Genomic DNA, 13,542 nt, shown 5'->3' with positions numbered 1-13,542 from the left:
TGGCAGGGAAGCCCAGGGCTGCCCAAGCCCAGTGTCCTCTCCAGGTGATCCTCTACCCACTGAAGTTTGAGAACTCCCCCCCCCCCCCCCCCCGGCCTGGGGGTTGTGCTGGCCCGGCCAAGGCTGTGTCCCCCTGAGAGAGGAAGCTGTAAGAGGCACTTGCTCCAGACTCAAAGGCAGCATCTCCCATGGCTTGCTGGTTAGGGAAAGAAGCTGTTCAACTCTCATGAGGGACGGCCACACCTCGGAGCAGGTGCCGAGGTCAGCAGCCTGTTTCCACCGTGAACCCATAGTCTCCTCCTTGCTGGTCTGTCGTGTGGACGTGTCTAACCAACATCCCTGACTTTCCCCGCTAGGTTTTATTTTAAACTGGCTCCCCAAGTAGCCTGGGGTTGGGGCTTAGAAGGGTGTGACAAATCCCTTCACCCATGGACAGCACTAACCTCCTCCTCTCTGCAAAGCCCTCCTCTTAGCAAAGCCTCGGAGAGAGCACAGCTTCTCAGTTGATCCCAGTGGGACTGACTGAGATCATGTCTCCTGGACAAACAAGGCTCTCTCCGCTCAGAGGTCTCTCTCCTCTGTGGGTTTCTCAATGAGCCTGCCTCCCTCGGCACGCTGTCCTTACGTCACCAAGGACATTTTATCCCAACCCTATAGAGCATCCTGGCCGTCCCTCCAGACGGAAGTTTGTCTTTCCTTCCTTCCCCCGCGCCGACAGAAGGTCCTGTAAATAACATCCACTTGGTTCTTTTCTTAACACCATGAGTCATGATACACATGGGAATAGCATCCTGTCTTATAGGATGCAAATCCCAAAGGGCTTTGCTGTTGCTTCTGTGTGCGAACTAATGTGCTCACACACACCCTGTGTATCTGTTTCGACTTCCTTGTGCCTCCAGGCAGGTTTTGCACAACCCACCTTTGGGGAGCATTACACATCTGTGTGATGCATGGTATCTCCCCTCATGGGCACCACGAAGTCTGGGTCTCCTCTTAGACCGAGGAGCATTCTAGAAATTTCTCTCCAGGTTGCCGAAGAGAAGTGTCTGTGCAGATGCCTCCCTCCCTCTCTCTCTCTCCATGCACACACACACGCACCCCTCTGTTAGCACCTTGGCACTCAGTCGGGAACCCTCCAGCTCATTTTGTTGCACCTGAAATGACTGTGTGGCCTCGCCTCTCTGCCCACAGGCTGCACCTGGGAGTTTGGAGCCATGGTGAACTACATCAAGAAGACGTATCCCCAGACCCAGCTGGTGGTCGTGGGCTTCAGCCTGGGCGGTAACATCGTGTGTAAATACTTGGGGGAGACTCAGGCAAACCAAGAGAAGGTCCTGTGCTGCGTCAGCGTGTGCCAGGGGTACAGCGCTCTGAGGTGAGTGACGTCCGCGCCTCCGTCCCTCACCTCCCTCGGATGTGTGTGGAGATGGCCTGGGATGCCAGCTCACGTCTGCAAAGACCGGAGGAAACGTGGTGGCGGGCTGAGCTGAAGTGTGTGGGTCCTGGAGTCACCCTGTCTTGCTTTCACGTCATACCCTGGAGCTGTCTTACCAGACTCCTTGAGCCCGATCTGCAGCTCTGTTGGGGGATGAGATCTGTAATGGAATATGCCGAAGTCCCTTCTAACAACTGCGGTTTCCCTCTGGAGTCTTGTGAGGGACCTTCATCTGTTCATGCTCCAGGAGTTTTTGTAGGGCCATGGGTTTATGGAAGACTGCACGAGCTGGAATCTGAGAGCCGGGCCTTGTGATCGCAGAGCCCTCCTGCCTCTGGGAACACTGGGTCTCGGAGGGTGTGGGGAAGGGGTCTGTCGAAACCACTTCATCTGTGCCCTCGCCTTCAAGTGTCCATCTCCTGTGGACATCCCAGACATCGCCATGATGGAGATGACCTGGCGGATAAAGGTTTACCTCACCCCTTAGTCTCCTGCCAGCAGAGCCCCCCAGGATGAGCCCAAGGAGGGCGTTCTCATCAGCTCTGCCTTCTCGTCGAGAGCAGGGTATCCCCGATGTCTCGAGAGTCACTGCACACGCACGCGCACGCACACACACACACACACACACACACGTCTCCACACTCTTCACATGCATTCACATTCTTGCCACACTCGCTCTCCCTGATCATGTCTTCTGTATTTCACATGCGTATAACCAGTTATTAAAGATGTCTTGGAGAAATCCAGAATTGCATAGGAAAGTAAAAAAAAGCCTTAGTGATCCCACCTAATACTGAACAGTCCTGAGAATTAAGAAGGAATTCCTGCCCTTCTGCCTCACCGGTATCTCTCACCATGTAATTTCAGCCTGTTTCAGCATTTTCTGATAGAGGCTGCCTGTTATTTCTAAAAATATATATTACTGGAATTTGAAACCAGCACATCCAAAGGGCAAATGCAGGCCCAGAATTCAGGCTCTGCCCATGAGGCGTCAAGCTGGCCAAAAAGGAGGGTTTAAATATGCCCCAGTGAAGACCTGAAACACATACCCAATGGAAGCTTCCCTGAGTTCTAGAGCCGAGGGCTGGGTTCTGGTTCTCCTCACCTGTGACGGGGATGACAACAATGCTGAGTAGTCTCGACCCCGTAGCGCCATGGTGAGCATCAAAGGAGGGAGCCCATGTTTATGCAGGACGGCTGTGTAGAAAGTTGGTAACTGGTAATTATCCGCAGTCACTGGGAGACTAGAAGTAGGGGTTAGGCCAGTCAGTCGCAAAGACCAGTCTGACGGGCTGATGACTGTTTCACTCCATTAAGAATCACCTGGGGGGGAAAAAAAAAAAAAAAAAAAAGAATCACCTGGGGGCAGTCGTCTTGGAAATAATTCTTGGGCCCCAGCCCTGGAGATGCAGACTCAAAAATCCAGGGCATGGGGCCAGGAATCTGCATTTGGACACATTTCACAAGTCACTTCCTGTATGTAGCCACAGTTAGCTGCCACTGGGGACATCAGCGACCTGCTCCCGCTATGCTGTCACCGGATGACGTGGGTCCCCTCATCCTCCTGCTAGGAATCCTCCGCCTCAGTCCCCTCTGTGCTCTGGAGAGCCAGCTGAAAGGACATGTCCCTTTATCTTGGCTGGACTAGAAATATCCAGTTCCCAATTCATAGCCACTATGTAACCGGAGTTCACCGAAATCCCACCCTGCCTGGCCGCGGGGATAGTAAGGGCCCTACTGCAGGAGTCAGGGGAGCGGGGCCTGGCATGAGGACCCCACCGGCTCTCACCTGACACATGGTCCCATTTTCAGCCAGCCTGCTGTCACCTGAGAACTGGGATCGCTCGAGTCCCTTCCTAAACTCAGCGGTGTGGAACCACTGTAAGCACGGACTTTGTGTTCAGAGAGCCCAGCATTTGCTGAGGAGGAGGATGCAGGACAAGTTTGTTTTCATTTTTTTTTTATCCCCAAACACAGAATCTTAAGTGACCGCCCTGGCTTTCCTTTTGCTGCACGAGCGCCACCTGCCGTTGGCAAGAGCACGTGAAGTGTGTGTTTGGTGAACTCAGATTAGGAAACCTGGGCTCTGGGACCTGGGAGGCGCTGTCCACGCCACCCTTGTTTGAGACCTCAGAGATCTTCAGACTCCTGATGTCTTGCTGTCACATCGACCTCGTCCATCGAGGAGAGAAAGAGGCAGCTTTGCCCCTGGAGCCCAGAGAACTAACATCCTGCAGCCAGACACACTGGAGGGGGTTGGTGGGTCAGGGGGAACCGTCGCTCCATGTGTGCGGGCGCTGCCCGGGCTCAGGTGCCCCCCTACGTTGTTACGAGACCTACTCACCGAAGGACAGTGCCTTCCTTTAAACCAGTGTCACCTTTTTCTCCTGCCAAGGCTTGAGGGCGATAAGCCTTCTCAGCACTGGGACGAAGGCAGCCGGCTTCCTTGACGCCGAGGCGGAGCAGGGAGGGCTCGCCTGGCTCTGCAGGCACCGCACGGGAGTCCATGCTGCTGGTAAATCTCCCCTAGTTGAGTCCTGAGAACCGCTTGCCAGAGACCCATCCCCTCCCGCTGGCTTCTCACCCCCGTAGCGCGCCGGCCCTCTAGCCAGAGCCACCCAAGGCCCAGCAGCCAGCGCCCGCTTGCCGTAGTCAGCAGAGCCTCGCCCTCGCTAGAGAAACCCACGTTCATGATGTGCTGAACCGCTGAAAGCGGGGGACAGGTCCCCCGAAAAGACATGCTTCTAGTGGACTTAGCCTCGTGCCTTCAGCACCAGCTGTTGCCTGCTCGTCCTGGAAATGTGTATGGTCAGACTCAGCAGAACTCTGGTTGAATTCCTCATTTGGAACTTGGTTATGAAGACTCCGGGTTGTGAATTTGTCCAGGGAGTAGTGACCAGCCAGGAGTGTGAGAGGGAAGAGATGTTGTCCCAGAAGATGACCCTCAGAGAAGCCCTCCCGCGACTCGTTTGGTTCGTCCCGCTAGACACCCTTCTAGGTAATGGGGACCCAGCTCGAGCAAGACAGAAATCTTTCCTGCCCTTGTAGGACTTAAAGAAAAGGGAAGGGAAGCTTTCATGGACCGGTTTCTGGTAAAATCAATTCTTCATTCCTAAGGAAGTGCTCAACAATCTGGCATTTTAGAATCTGCCAATAATAGCATGATCCAAATACCAGCGTTTCATTTCAGATTGGGTATAAGAGTCTGTGTTTTAGACCTCACAGCACTTCCCAAAAATAGAATGATGTTTGCAAAGCAGCGAACCAGCAAGTACGTGTCAAAAATAGATTACACACTAGGCGGGTTGCCTGGGGGGCTCAGTCGGTTGAGTGTCTGACTCTTGATTTCAGGTCATGATCTCAGGGTCATGGGGTCAAGCCCCATATTGGGCTCCACACTCAGTGGGGAGACTGCTTGGATTTTCTCTCTCCCACTCTCTCTTGCCCCTTCCCCCATCTCTCTATTGAGATAAATTAAGGCTTTAAATAAAATACAATATTACACACTAGGCATATGGTACCGAAGGAGTCCTCATCCATTGGAGGGAGAGGTCAGGGACCTGGGGTCCAGGCCGGGGGAGGGGGCAGGGGCCCCTTCGAGGACAGTAGAGAAGTTACCAGATCTCCCACGTGTAGTCCTGCTTCTGGCTGAGTGGGTGTGGGAGCAGCGCTGAGTCTTCACATAGTGTTTTTAAGCAGGCTTTCCTGCTGCAAAGAAAGCCAGGCCCCATGTTCCTGGCCAAATGGTGTGTATATTCTCTCTTGCTTTGAATGGGCAAACTCTAGAATGTGAATGCATTTATGACCAGAGCAAGGGCTGTCATTCATGAAGTCCTTCTATAGACTTGTCCCTTCATCAGATCTGTGTTTACTGTGGAGGAGCTGTATAACCGTTTTAACAATCAGTCATTTTGTATCAGAGCCAGCGAAGAGGGCGAATCTGCTGAGTTTAGACAAAACTATGTGAGCAGATCTCCAGCCTGGGAAACAGCTCGGCTTTTCCACCAGTGAGCTGTGAAGCGGACCAAATGGCTTGCCCTTGGCATCTTGGGGACTTGTTTTTTATTGCTAATTTTTTTCTACCTGAGAAACGAGGTGTGCAGCTGACCCTTTCACTTAGTAATCGCATTCCTATAAAAGTACATCCTAAGGGAAAATATTCTGGTCATGCAGAGAGCTGGTTAGTGGGTGGCCTTCCCTACCTTTGTCTGGGCTCCATGCCCCATCCTGCCCCACAGCCTAGCTAGGCTACAGTGAAGGATTCTGGGGCCGCTCCCCAGTACAGAGATGGTTTCCTTTGGCCTGCTCTCTCAAGGCACACTCTGTCCTGGAGCCCTCGTACCTGGGTCTCTTAGGTGCAGAGGCTCTGCTGTCCTTCCTCCCAGAACCCACACTGTTCCAGGCTGCTCTTGGTTTTCTCCCCACTACAGTATGACTACAGTATGGCCAAGCTAGAGATACCCAGATTGTATCCAGTATGAGAGACGGCCGTAAGTTATGATCCACAAAGTACAATGGTAAACAAGGAATTTTTTTTTTTAAATCAAGAAAATATGTGACATGACAATGTATGTATTAAAAATAGGGAGGGGGCGCCTGGGTGACTGTCAGTTAAGCGTCCGACTCTTGATCTCAGCTCAGGTCTTGATCCCAGGGTCGTGAGTTCAAGTCCTGCATTGGGCTCTACACTGGGCCTACTTAAATATAATAATAAAATAATAATACGGGGGAAAATGTGAGGAAGGCAACTATGTGAGACTGTAGTTATAGTTACAGTAGGGTGGAGGGAACGGGAAGTCCTGCTTTAATGGATACAGACTTTCCCATTTGTAAGATGGGAAAGTTCCAGAGATCTAGTACACAACAACGTGACTATACTTACCGCTACGGAACTGTCTACTTAAAAATGGCTAAGAAGGAAAACCCTGTATGTTTTTTACCACCACGATTAAAAATTAAAAAAAAAAAAAAAAAAAGACTGTAGGTGGGCAAAGCCTGGAAGAGAAACTCCCCTCCCCAAATAAAAACCGTTTTCTTATGTTGCTGTGGTAGCACTCTGGGGAAATACTTATTCTACCATGATTCTGCGGTTCCGTTAGCATATCACTTTCAAGGTGGGTTTTAGTACTGCCTACACCCACACCCTGGAACTTCATCACCTGCCGTAATTTGCAGCATGCCTGCCCTCTTGTCCCTTTCTGGACTGTTGGAGTCCAAACTGTTGGGCACCCAGTCTCACAGAACCTCTCTCCCTCTGCCACACTTCGTGGCTTCTCGAAGACCCCAGAAACGCAGTTTTGGCCACTCTCACGGCCTTTCAGCACTCTGAGATCTTACTCACTCGAGTCAGGAGATTTGAATGCTTTTGGGTGTTAGGTACGTTGTTTCCCCGGCTCGCTCTCCTCTGACTTCAGTTCCTTTTCATCAATGCTTGGTCCAATCATGGTGCAAAGTACGAGTTGGGAAGTCAAGCTTTCTCTGAGCAGCCCCTCAGCGGTAGAAGCAGATGCTCAGCTCTTCCTTACCCTAGTGGATTGCCCTGCACGTGAGTGTAGATGCCTATCTCATTTGGACCCTCTTGTAAGTGATTTAAAAATCCCATCTCCAGGCACCTGGGTGGCTCAGTGGGTTGAGCCGCTGCCTTGGGCTCAGGTCGTGATCTCGGGGTCCTGGGATCAAGTCCCGCGTCGGGCACTCTGCTCGGCAGGGAGTCTGCTTCCTCCTCTCTCTCTCTCTCTCTCTGCCTGCCTCTATGCCTACTTGTGATCTATCTCTGTCAAATAAATAAATAAAATCTTTAAAAAAAAAAAATCCCATCTCCTGGGGCCCCTGGGTGGCTCCGTTGGTGGAGGGCCCGACTCTTGGTTTTGGCTCAGGTCATGATCTCAGGGCCATGAGACTGAGCCCCATGTGGGGCTCCGCACTCAGCAGGGAGTCTGCTTGGGATTCCTTTTCTGTTCCCTTTATACCTTATGCACACTCCAGTCTCCCAGAACCTGAATTATTTCAAAGCAAATCCCAGACATTGAATCATTTTATCCAGAAATATGTCATTTGTTTGCACTAAAAGACACTAAGGACTTTTTCTTAAATTTAAGAGAATATTAAAATGTATTTTAAATATACTTTTCATAAATAAATATACTTTTCAGATTATCATACTGAGAAATGAATGATTCCCTTGTACCCCATTTCTACTCAGGGTTCAGATTTCCTTGACTCTTTCACAGAAGTTTTTTAACAGTTGGCTTATTTAAGTCAGGACCCACGTAATGCCTGTGCCTTGCCTTTGTTGAGCTGTCTCAGAAGTTTCTTTGAGTCTCTAGATTCCCCTCCCTCATTTCCTTCCGTATGTTGTTGATATTAAAGAGATCAGAACCTTTTTTAAAAAATATATGGAATGAATGTATTTATAGGGCATTACTCTTTTTTTTTAAGATTTTATTTATTTATTGGACAGAGAGAAATCACAAGTAGATGGAGAGGCAGGCAGAGAGCGGGGGGGGGGGAAGCAGGCTCCCTGCTGAGCAGAGAGCCCGATGCGGGGCTCGATCCCAGGACCCTGAGATCATGACCTGAGCCGAAGGCAGCGGCTCAACCCACTGAGCCACCCAGGCGCCCCATATAGGGCATTACTCTTGATTGGGTTTTATTAAGCCAATGCAAAATGAAGTTTCAGTTTCGTACTTCTATACCCAAAGGTGGTGACAGGCTCTCCATATGCTGAGTGGTAAAGCAGAGAAGCTAGGAAGCCGTGCAGGCCAGCACTGGTGGAGCGAGACAATGGTTGCAGTGTCCTCATCCTGGTGGTCCTTGAGCCCTGGGCCCCTGGGGGTCTGCAGAGCCTTTCAGGGAGTGTATAACCAGCCCCCACCCCAGCTTCCTTCCCTCTGCATCCCCTCCATACGCGGGACATACTAACCAAAGCTAGGAAGTCAGCCAAGGCAGAAATGGCCACGGGCCAAAGAAAGCTGGGACGATGAGACCGTTGTCCTCAGAGACCCTGGGCTCTCTAAGGAAGGGGCAGCCTGGGTCCAAGGTCAGAGGAGGGGTTGCCGGCAGAGGAAACAGGTTTTGATTCATGGATCAAAAGGTGGGTGACTTCCCACCTCCCTCCTCGGTCAGACCACCAGGCAAGTGTCCAGTTCCCTGCCCCCAGTGATCTGGCCCATCCTTTCTGTTTCTGCAGTGTTTGGGAAGACCCTGGTGCATTTATAGAGTGGCCTTTTGACCTTGATGGCAGTCTTAGCCTTAGCCCACAGGTTAGGAGCATGTCACAGACCATGGAAGCCACAGACCGCTTCACTTTTAACCTCCCACTATCTCTTGGATTTTTAACCACAATATTACAGGAAATGTTTGCCATTCCAAAACTGAAATGTGGAAGCCTTGGGGAAATGACTTTAGAAACTCCCTGGATTTTTCAAAAATACCTGTGAACCACCCAGTCCTCTCCTTGGCCATCTGGGATATGAAACTGACGGCTGTACGGGAATGGTGACACCCAGATTTGTTCCCAGGGTGGGAGCAGGCCTCGAGACTCAGACGTCTGCAAGGTGGGGGTTATCGTGGACTCGGTGGCAGCTGTGTTTGGGTTCACAGGCAGAGAAGACAGTGCTGAGCGGGAAGGGCCGAGCCAGGTGGCGAGAGTTAGCACATCGCTTGTTGGCTCACCTGCCATGTGGCCAAGGAAATCTGCTGTGCCGGCGCCTAGAGAAGGTTGCCCCTTATTGCCTCGGTGTGACCCGGAGTCAATCCCTTGACCTCTCTGAGTCCATGGTGGTCTCCTAATCTAGAGTGGGGATGATCATACCTGCCCAGTGCCGCTGCTGGGGGGTCAGGCAGGCCGAGTCATGCTGACTGCGCACACTATCTCTAGCGGCAAAAAGACGTCAGAAGCGACCCCAGCAGCCATGCCCAGAGGAGGGGATCACGGTCTACTTCGCCTTCCATTTCCTTGCCCCTTGAATGTTCTAAGGCTAATCAGAAGAGCTCAAGTGGGGCGCCTGGGTGGCCCAGTCAGTTCAGCGTCTGCCTTTGGCTCAGGTCTTGATCCTAGCGTCCTGGGATCGAGTCCTGAATTGGGTTCCCTGCTCTGCAGCGGAGTCTACTTCTCCCCCTCCCCCTGCTCATGCGATCTCTCTCGCTCACTCCCTTTCAAATAAATACATAAAAAATCTTTAAAAAAAAAAAAAAGACCTCACATGGTATGATTTCCCTTTGCTTCTCAAACAGCAACGGAAGAAGTTTTTAGGTTTTTCCCTGCACGGTGCCTCTCCACAGCTACCCTCCCCTTACACGCACCAGTTATTAAGCCTGGGAAAACCTTCCTGCCGAATAGAGGTGTTCGGATGTCAGTCCTGGCAGGTTCCGTGACAAAGAGAAGGCCACGAGGCTGGACGAGGGTGCCGGGACCGTCTCCCCCCAAAGCCAGTGCCCCCAGATGGCTTTCTCATGGGGGGCTCACGTTCTGCCAGGCTGTTCCATTGGTCTCTCTATGGAGAGTTTGAGTCCACGGGCAGAGAGCCGTGTCCCGGGGTCAGGAACCAGCGCCGCCCCCTTCTCCAGGGTAGAAGTACTGCAAGAACCTTCTCTGGGGCGGGGGCACCAGTGCATCCCTCCAGGCACCGTCTCTCACTCTGGCTGCGGTTCTTTCAGGGCCCAGGAGACCTTCATGCAGTGGGACCAGTGCCGACGCTTCTACAACTTCCTCATGGCGGACAACATGAAGAAGATCATCCTCTCGCACAGGTACCTCGCCTTCCACGCCCCCCTGGGAGACGGTGCCTCTCTGAGCTTCTTTTCCAGTCGCTGAAAGCTAGAACTCTGGTCCCTCCAGAAAAACGCAATGAAGGCAGCTGCAGCTTCTCTGCTGGTTGCTTCATAACTTGCTTAGGAACAAACTCATCCCAAGCAGCCAGAACCACCAAACCATGTCCTGCCTTCGAGATGCCCCATATAGCCAAGACAAGAAACCCTTCTACATCGCTCTTGCCCAAACTGGTGCAATCCTGAGGGTGGCTTGGCGTGGCCGAGGAATCCTTCTCCTTGGGCTGCTCGTGTGCTGAGGGATCGCGCATCCTCACCCTCTGTGGGCTCGAGGGGTTCTGACCAGCAGCCACGTGACAGCGATCTAGCCGCGAGGCACCACATGGTGTCCACAATGCCCTGATTACCATGTTCCCCGTGTTCTTCTTGCCTCAGTCCCGCTCAGAATCCTTTGGTGGGATAGCCCCCGGCCACTGCTTAGAACATGCCTGGCGTGCTGTAGAAGTCAGTAAATATTAGCAATGGTTTTTATTGTTATGACTGTTATTATGGATAGAATCCCTCCCTCTTCCGCCACGCCTGCATTCCCGCTGCTGGACTGGGCCACGTGGAAGCCCCTGTGCCCTCTGGCCTCTCCCACACCACTGGGGCCTTGCCCAGAACACCCTTCCCATCGTGTCCACCAAGAACACTAGGTCCGTCTCAGGTCTCCTCCATGAGGCCAACTCCTCCACCCCCAAGTTGTTCTTATGTCGCTACCCCGATGTGAATCCTGTGTCCTGATCTGCAGTGTAGAGCACTGGAGGGCTTGGGCTGGTTCTGATTTCCCCCAGAGCCGGGCACATCATGGGGTCAATACAATTTCAGGTGGGGGGTTGATGTCATCCTGGGAAAGGCAATCTGACTGAATGATCAGCTGCTTATTCTCTTTATTTCAATGGTTAAAAGAAAATAGGGTACTGCCTCTCCCAGCCAAGCACCCCAGACTGGGCTTCCTGTGGGCGGGGTTCACGGGGAGTCTGGGTGAGGCTGGCACTCGCAGGCTCCTCCGGCTGCGAAGCTGCTGGGCCCTTGTGACTGGATGGGTAGGTGGAGGACAGAAGGAGACTTCTGTCCCCTGGGCTGACTGGATGTAAGCTGTCCTAACTCAGCTCGTGGTGTTTGGGCCCTGAGGCAGGTGTGGCTCAGCAGAGGTTCAGGAAGGGCTGTGGGTTTGCCAAGGTTCCAGAAGGGACAAAGCCAAGCTCTGACACCAAGTGTGGGCCCTTTTTCAGCCTGTCCACACCTCTGGAATGGGAAGCAGCTCCTCCCAGGGAACGTTTGTTTTGCTACAGGGCCCAGTCTTGCCCTGTAATGAATTAGTCCAGAAGGTTCATCATGTAATTATTAACAAAATGAGACAGTCCTCTGAATGTGCTCTAGGTGCATTTACATTTTTTTTAATTTACTACAGAAAGTCCAATATCTAGAAATTTTAGGGCCACTTTAAACTGTGAATTCTCAACTGTGGGTATGAGATCTTCCTAATAATCTTTGGGGGGAAAAATGCTAAGGGAATGTGTTCCTCTGTAAGAGAGGTTGTGAGTAGATACCAGAACATTTAGTTTCCATGATGAACTTTCTCACCTGGTAGGGCCAGATCGCAAACTCAGCCCTCCGTCAGCTGTGTGCCTGAGATCTTGCAGGACTAAAAGTCTACTTGTGCACATTTTGTGATCTCTGCCTTTATTATCATCCTTTCAAGATGGATCTTTTTCGTAAGAGAAATGATGACGGTTCTGAGTATACGTAAGCTTTTTAGCGGACATGTTGGAGAGCTGTTGACTTGCGCCAACACTGGACGGGTTTACTGCTGTCTTCCTTGCTGAGTGACAGAAATAGTTCCTAAAGAGAAACGGCAGTGTTAGCACCAATGTAAAGACAGACCCCCCACAACCATAAAAGGAGGCCCCCCCTACAGTTTGGCTGACCACCTCCTACTCACCACAGAGCCCATCCTAAGACCTCCCCTGCTGCAAAGGATTTGTAATACAATTGACCCTTGAACACTTCAGGTTTGAACTGTGTGTTTCTACCTATATGTGGATTTTTCTCAGGCGAGTGCTGTAAATTTATTTTTTTTTCCTCAGTAACATTTTCTTTTCTCTAGCTTACTTTATTGTAGGAATACAGCATGTAATGCAGATAACATACAAAATATGTGTTAATTGACTGTGTTATGGGCAAGGCTTTGGGTCAACAGTAGGATATTAGTAGTTAGGTTTGGGGGGAGTCAGAAGCGCTATATGGGTTTTAGCTGCCATAAGTTGGCGCCCCACCCCCACATTGTGCAAGGGTCAACTGTATTCACCTAGACTCTAACCTGGTCTCTGTCTAGCTGCCCCTGAGAAGGAAAATAAAATCTTGGCCATCATCTTTTGGCAGTTATTCAAAAGTCAACATTGCAATCTTCTGGGACGTGCCGAAGGCTGAAGGTATCTAGTCCTAACTTGCCCCGTATGCCTTCTCAAAGATGCTTGCCTCGGGGCTAGGAAGCAGGCTGTGCTATCGGTTCTCATCACCCATTCTTTAAAATATTTTTTCAGCTTTACTGAGGTGTAATTGACAATTTTTTCAGCTTTACTGAGGTGTAATTGACAAAATTGTCTGAGTTTCAAGTGTCCACCATGATCATTTGGTTCACGTTCTGCTCCTTATTCTGTCTGCTGCTGTGTCTCATTCTAGGCAAGCTCTTTTTGGAGACCATGTTAAGAAACCCCAGAGCCTGGAGGACACGGACTTGAGCCGACTCTACACAGCCACGTCCCTGATGCAGATTGATGACAATGTGATGAGGTGTGTGCGTGCCCGGGGACACGGTGCCGGCGGGAGGCTGCAGGCCAGCCGGCCCAGCACGTGGGCTTTCTTTGCCCACTTTAGTGTAAAGGGGTTTTTTGATTGTTTATTTGTTCTTAAAGATTTATTTATTGAGAGAGAGACAGAGAGCACAAGGGGGAGAAGCAAAGGGAGATGGGGAGAGAAACTCAAGCGGACTCCTTGCGGAGCGTGGAGCCCAGCATGGGGCTTGATCCCATGAACCATGAGATCCTGACCTTAGCCAAAACCAAGAGTCTGTCGCTTAACCGAGTGTGCCACCCAGGTGCCCCAGGGCTTTTTTTTTTTTTTTAAAGATTTTATTTATTAATTTGACAGAGAGAACTCACAAATAGACGGAGAGGCAGCTAGAGAGAGAGAGAGAGATAGGGAAGCAGGCTCCCTACCGAGCAGAGAGCCCGATACGGGACTCGATCCCAGGACCCTGAGATCATGACCCGAGCCGAAGGCAGCGGCTTAACCCT

General features: G+C 51.2%; 1 protein-coding gene across 1 annotated transcript in view; it reads left to right on the top strand.

The window, feature by feature from the left end:
- Positions 1-13,542, top strand: part of ABHD2 (abhydrolase domain containing 2, acylglycerol lipase) — a 95,248-nt gene that overhangs the window by 75,047 nt on the left and 6,659 nt on the right. The window contains exons 6-8 of the mRNA XM_059371598.1: positions 1,192-1,375; positions 10,094-10,186; positions 12,929-13,039. Of these exons, the coding sequence (XP_059227581.1) occupies positions 1,192-1,375; positions 10,094-10,186; positions 12,929-13,039 (388 nt within the window). The remainder of the gene's footprint in view (positions 1-1,191; positions 1,376-10,093; positions 10,187-12,928; positions 13,040-13,542) is intronic.

The sequence above is a fragment of the Mustela nigripes genome, chromosome 13, assembly GCF_022355385.1.
Source record: "Mustela nigripes isolate SB6536 chromosome 13, MUSNIG.SB6536, whole genome shotgun sequence".
Classification (NCBI taxonomy): Eukaryota; Metazoa; Chordata; class Mammalia; order Carnivora; family Mustelidae; genus Mustela; species Mustela nigripes.
Note: the sequence above shows the minus strand (reverse complement) of the source record. Positions and strands in the feature narration are given on the sequence as shown.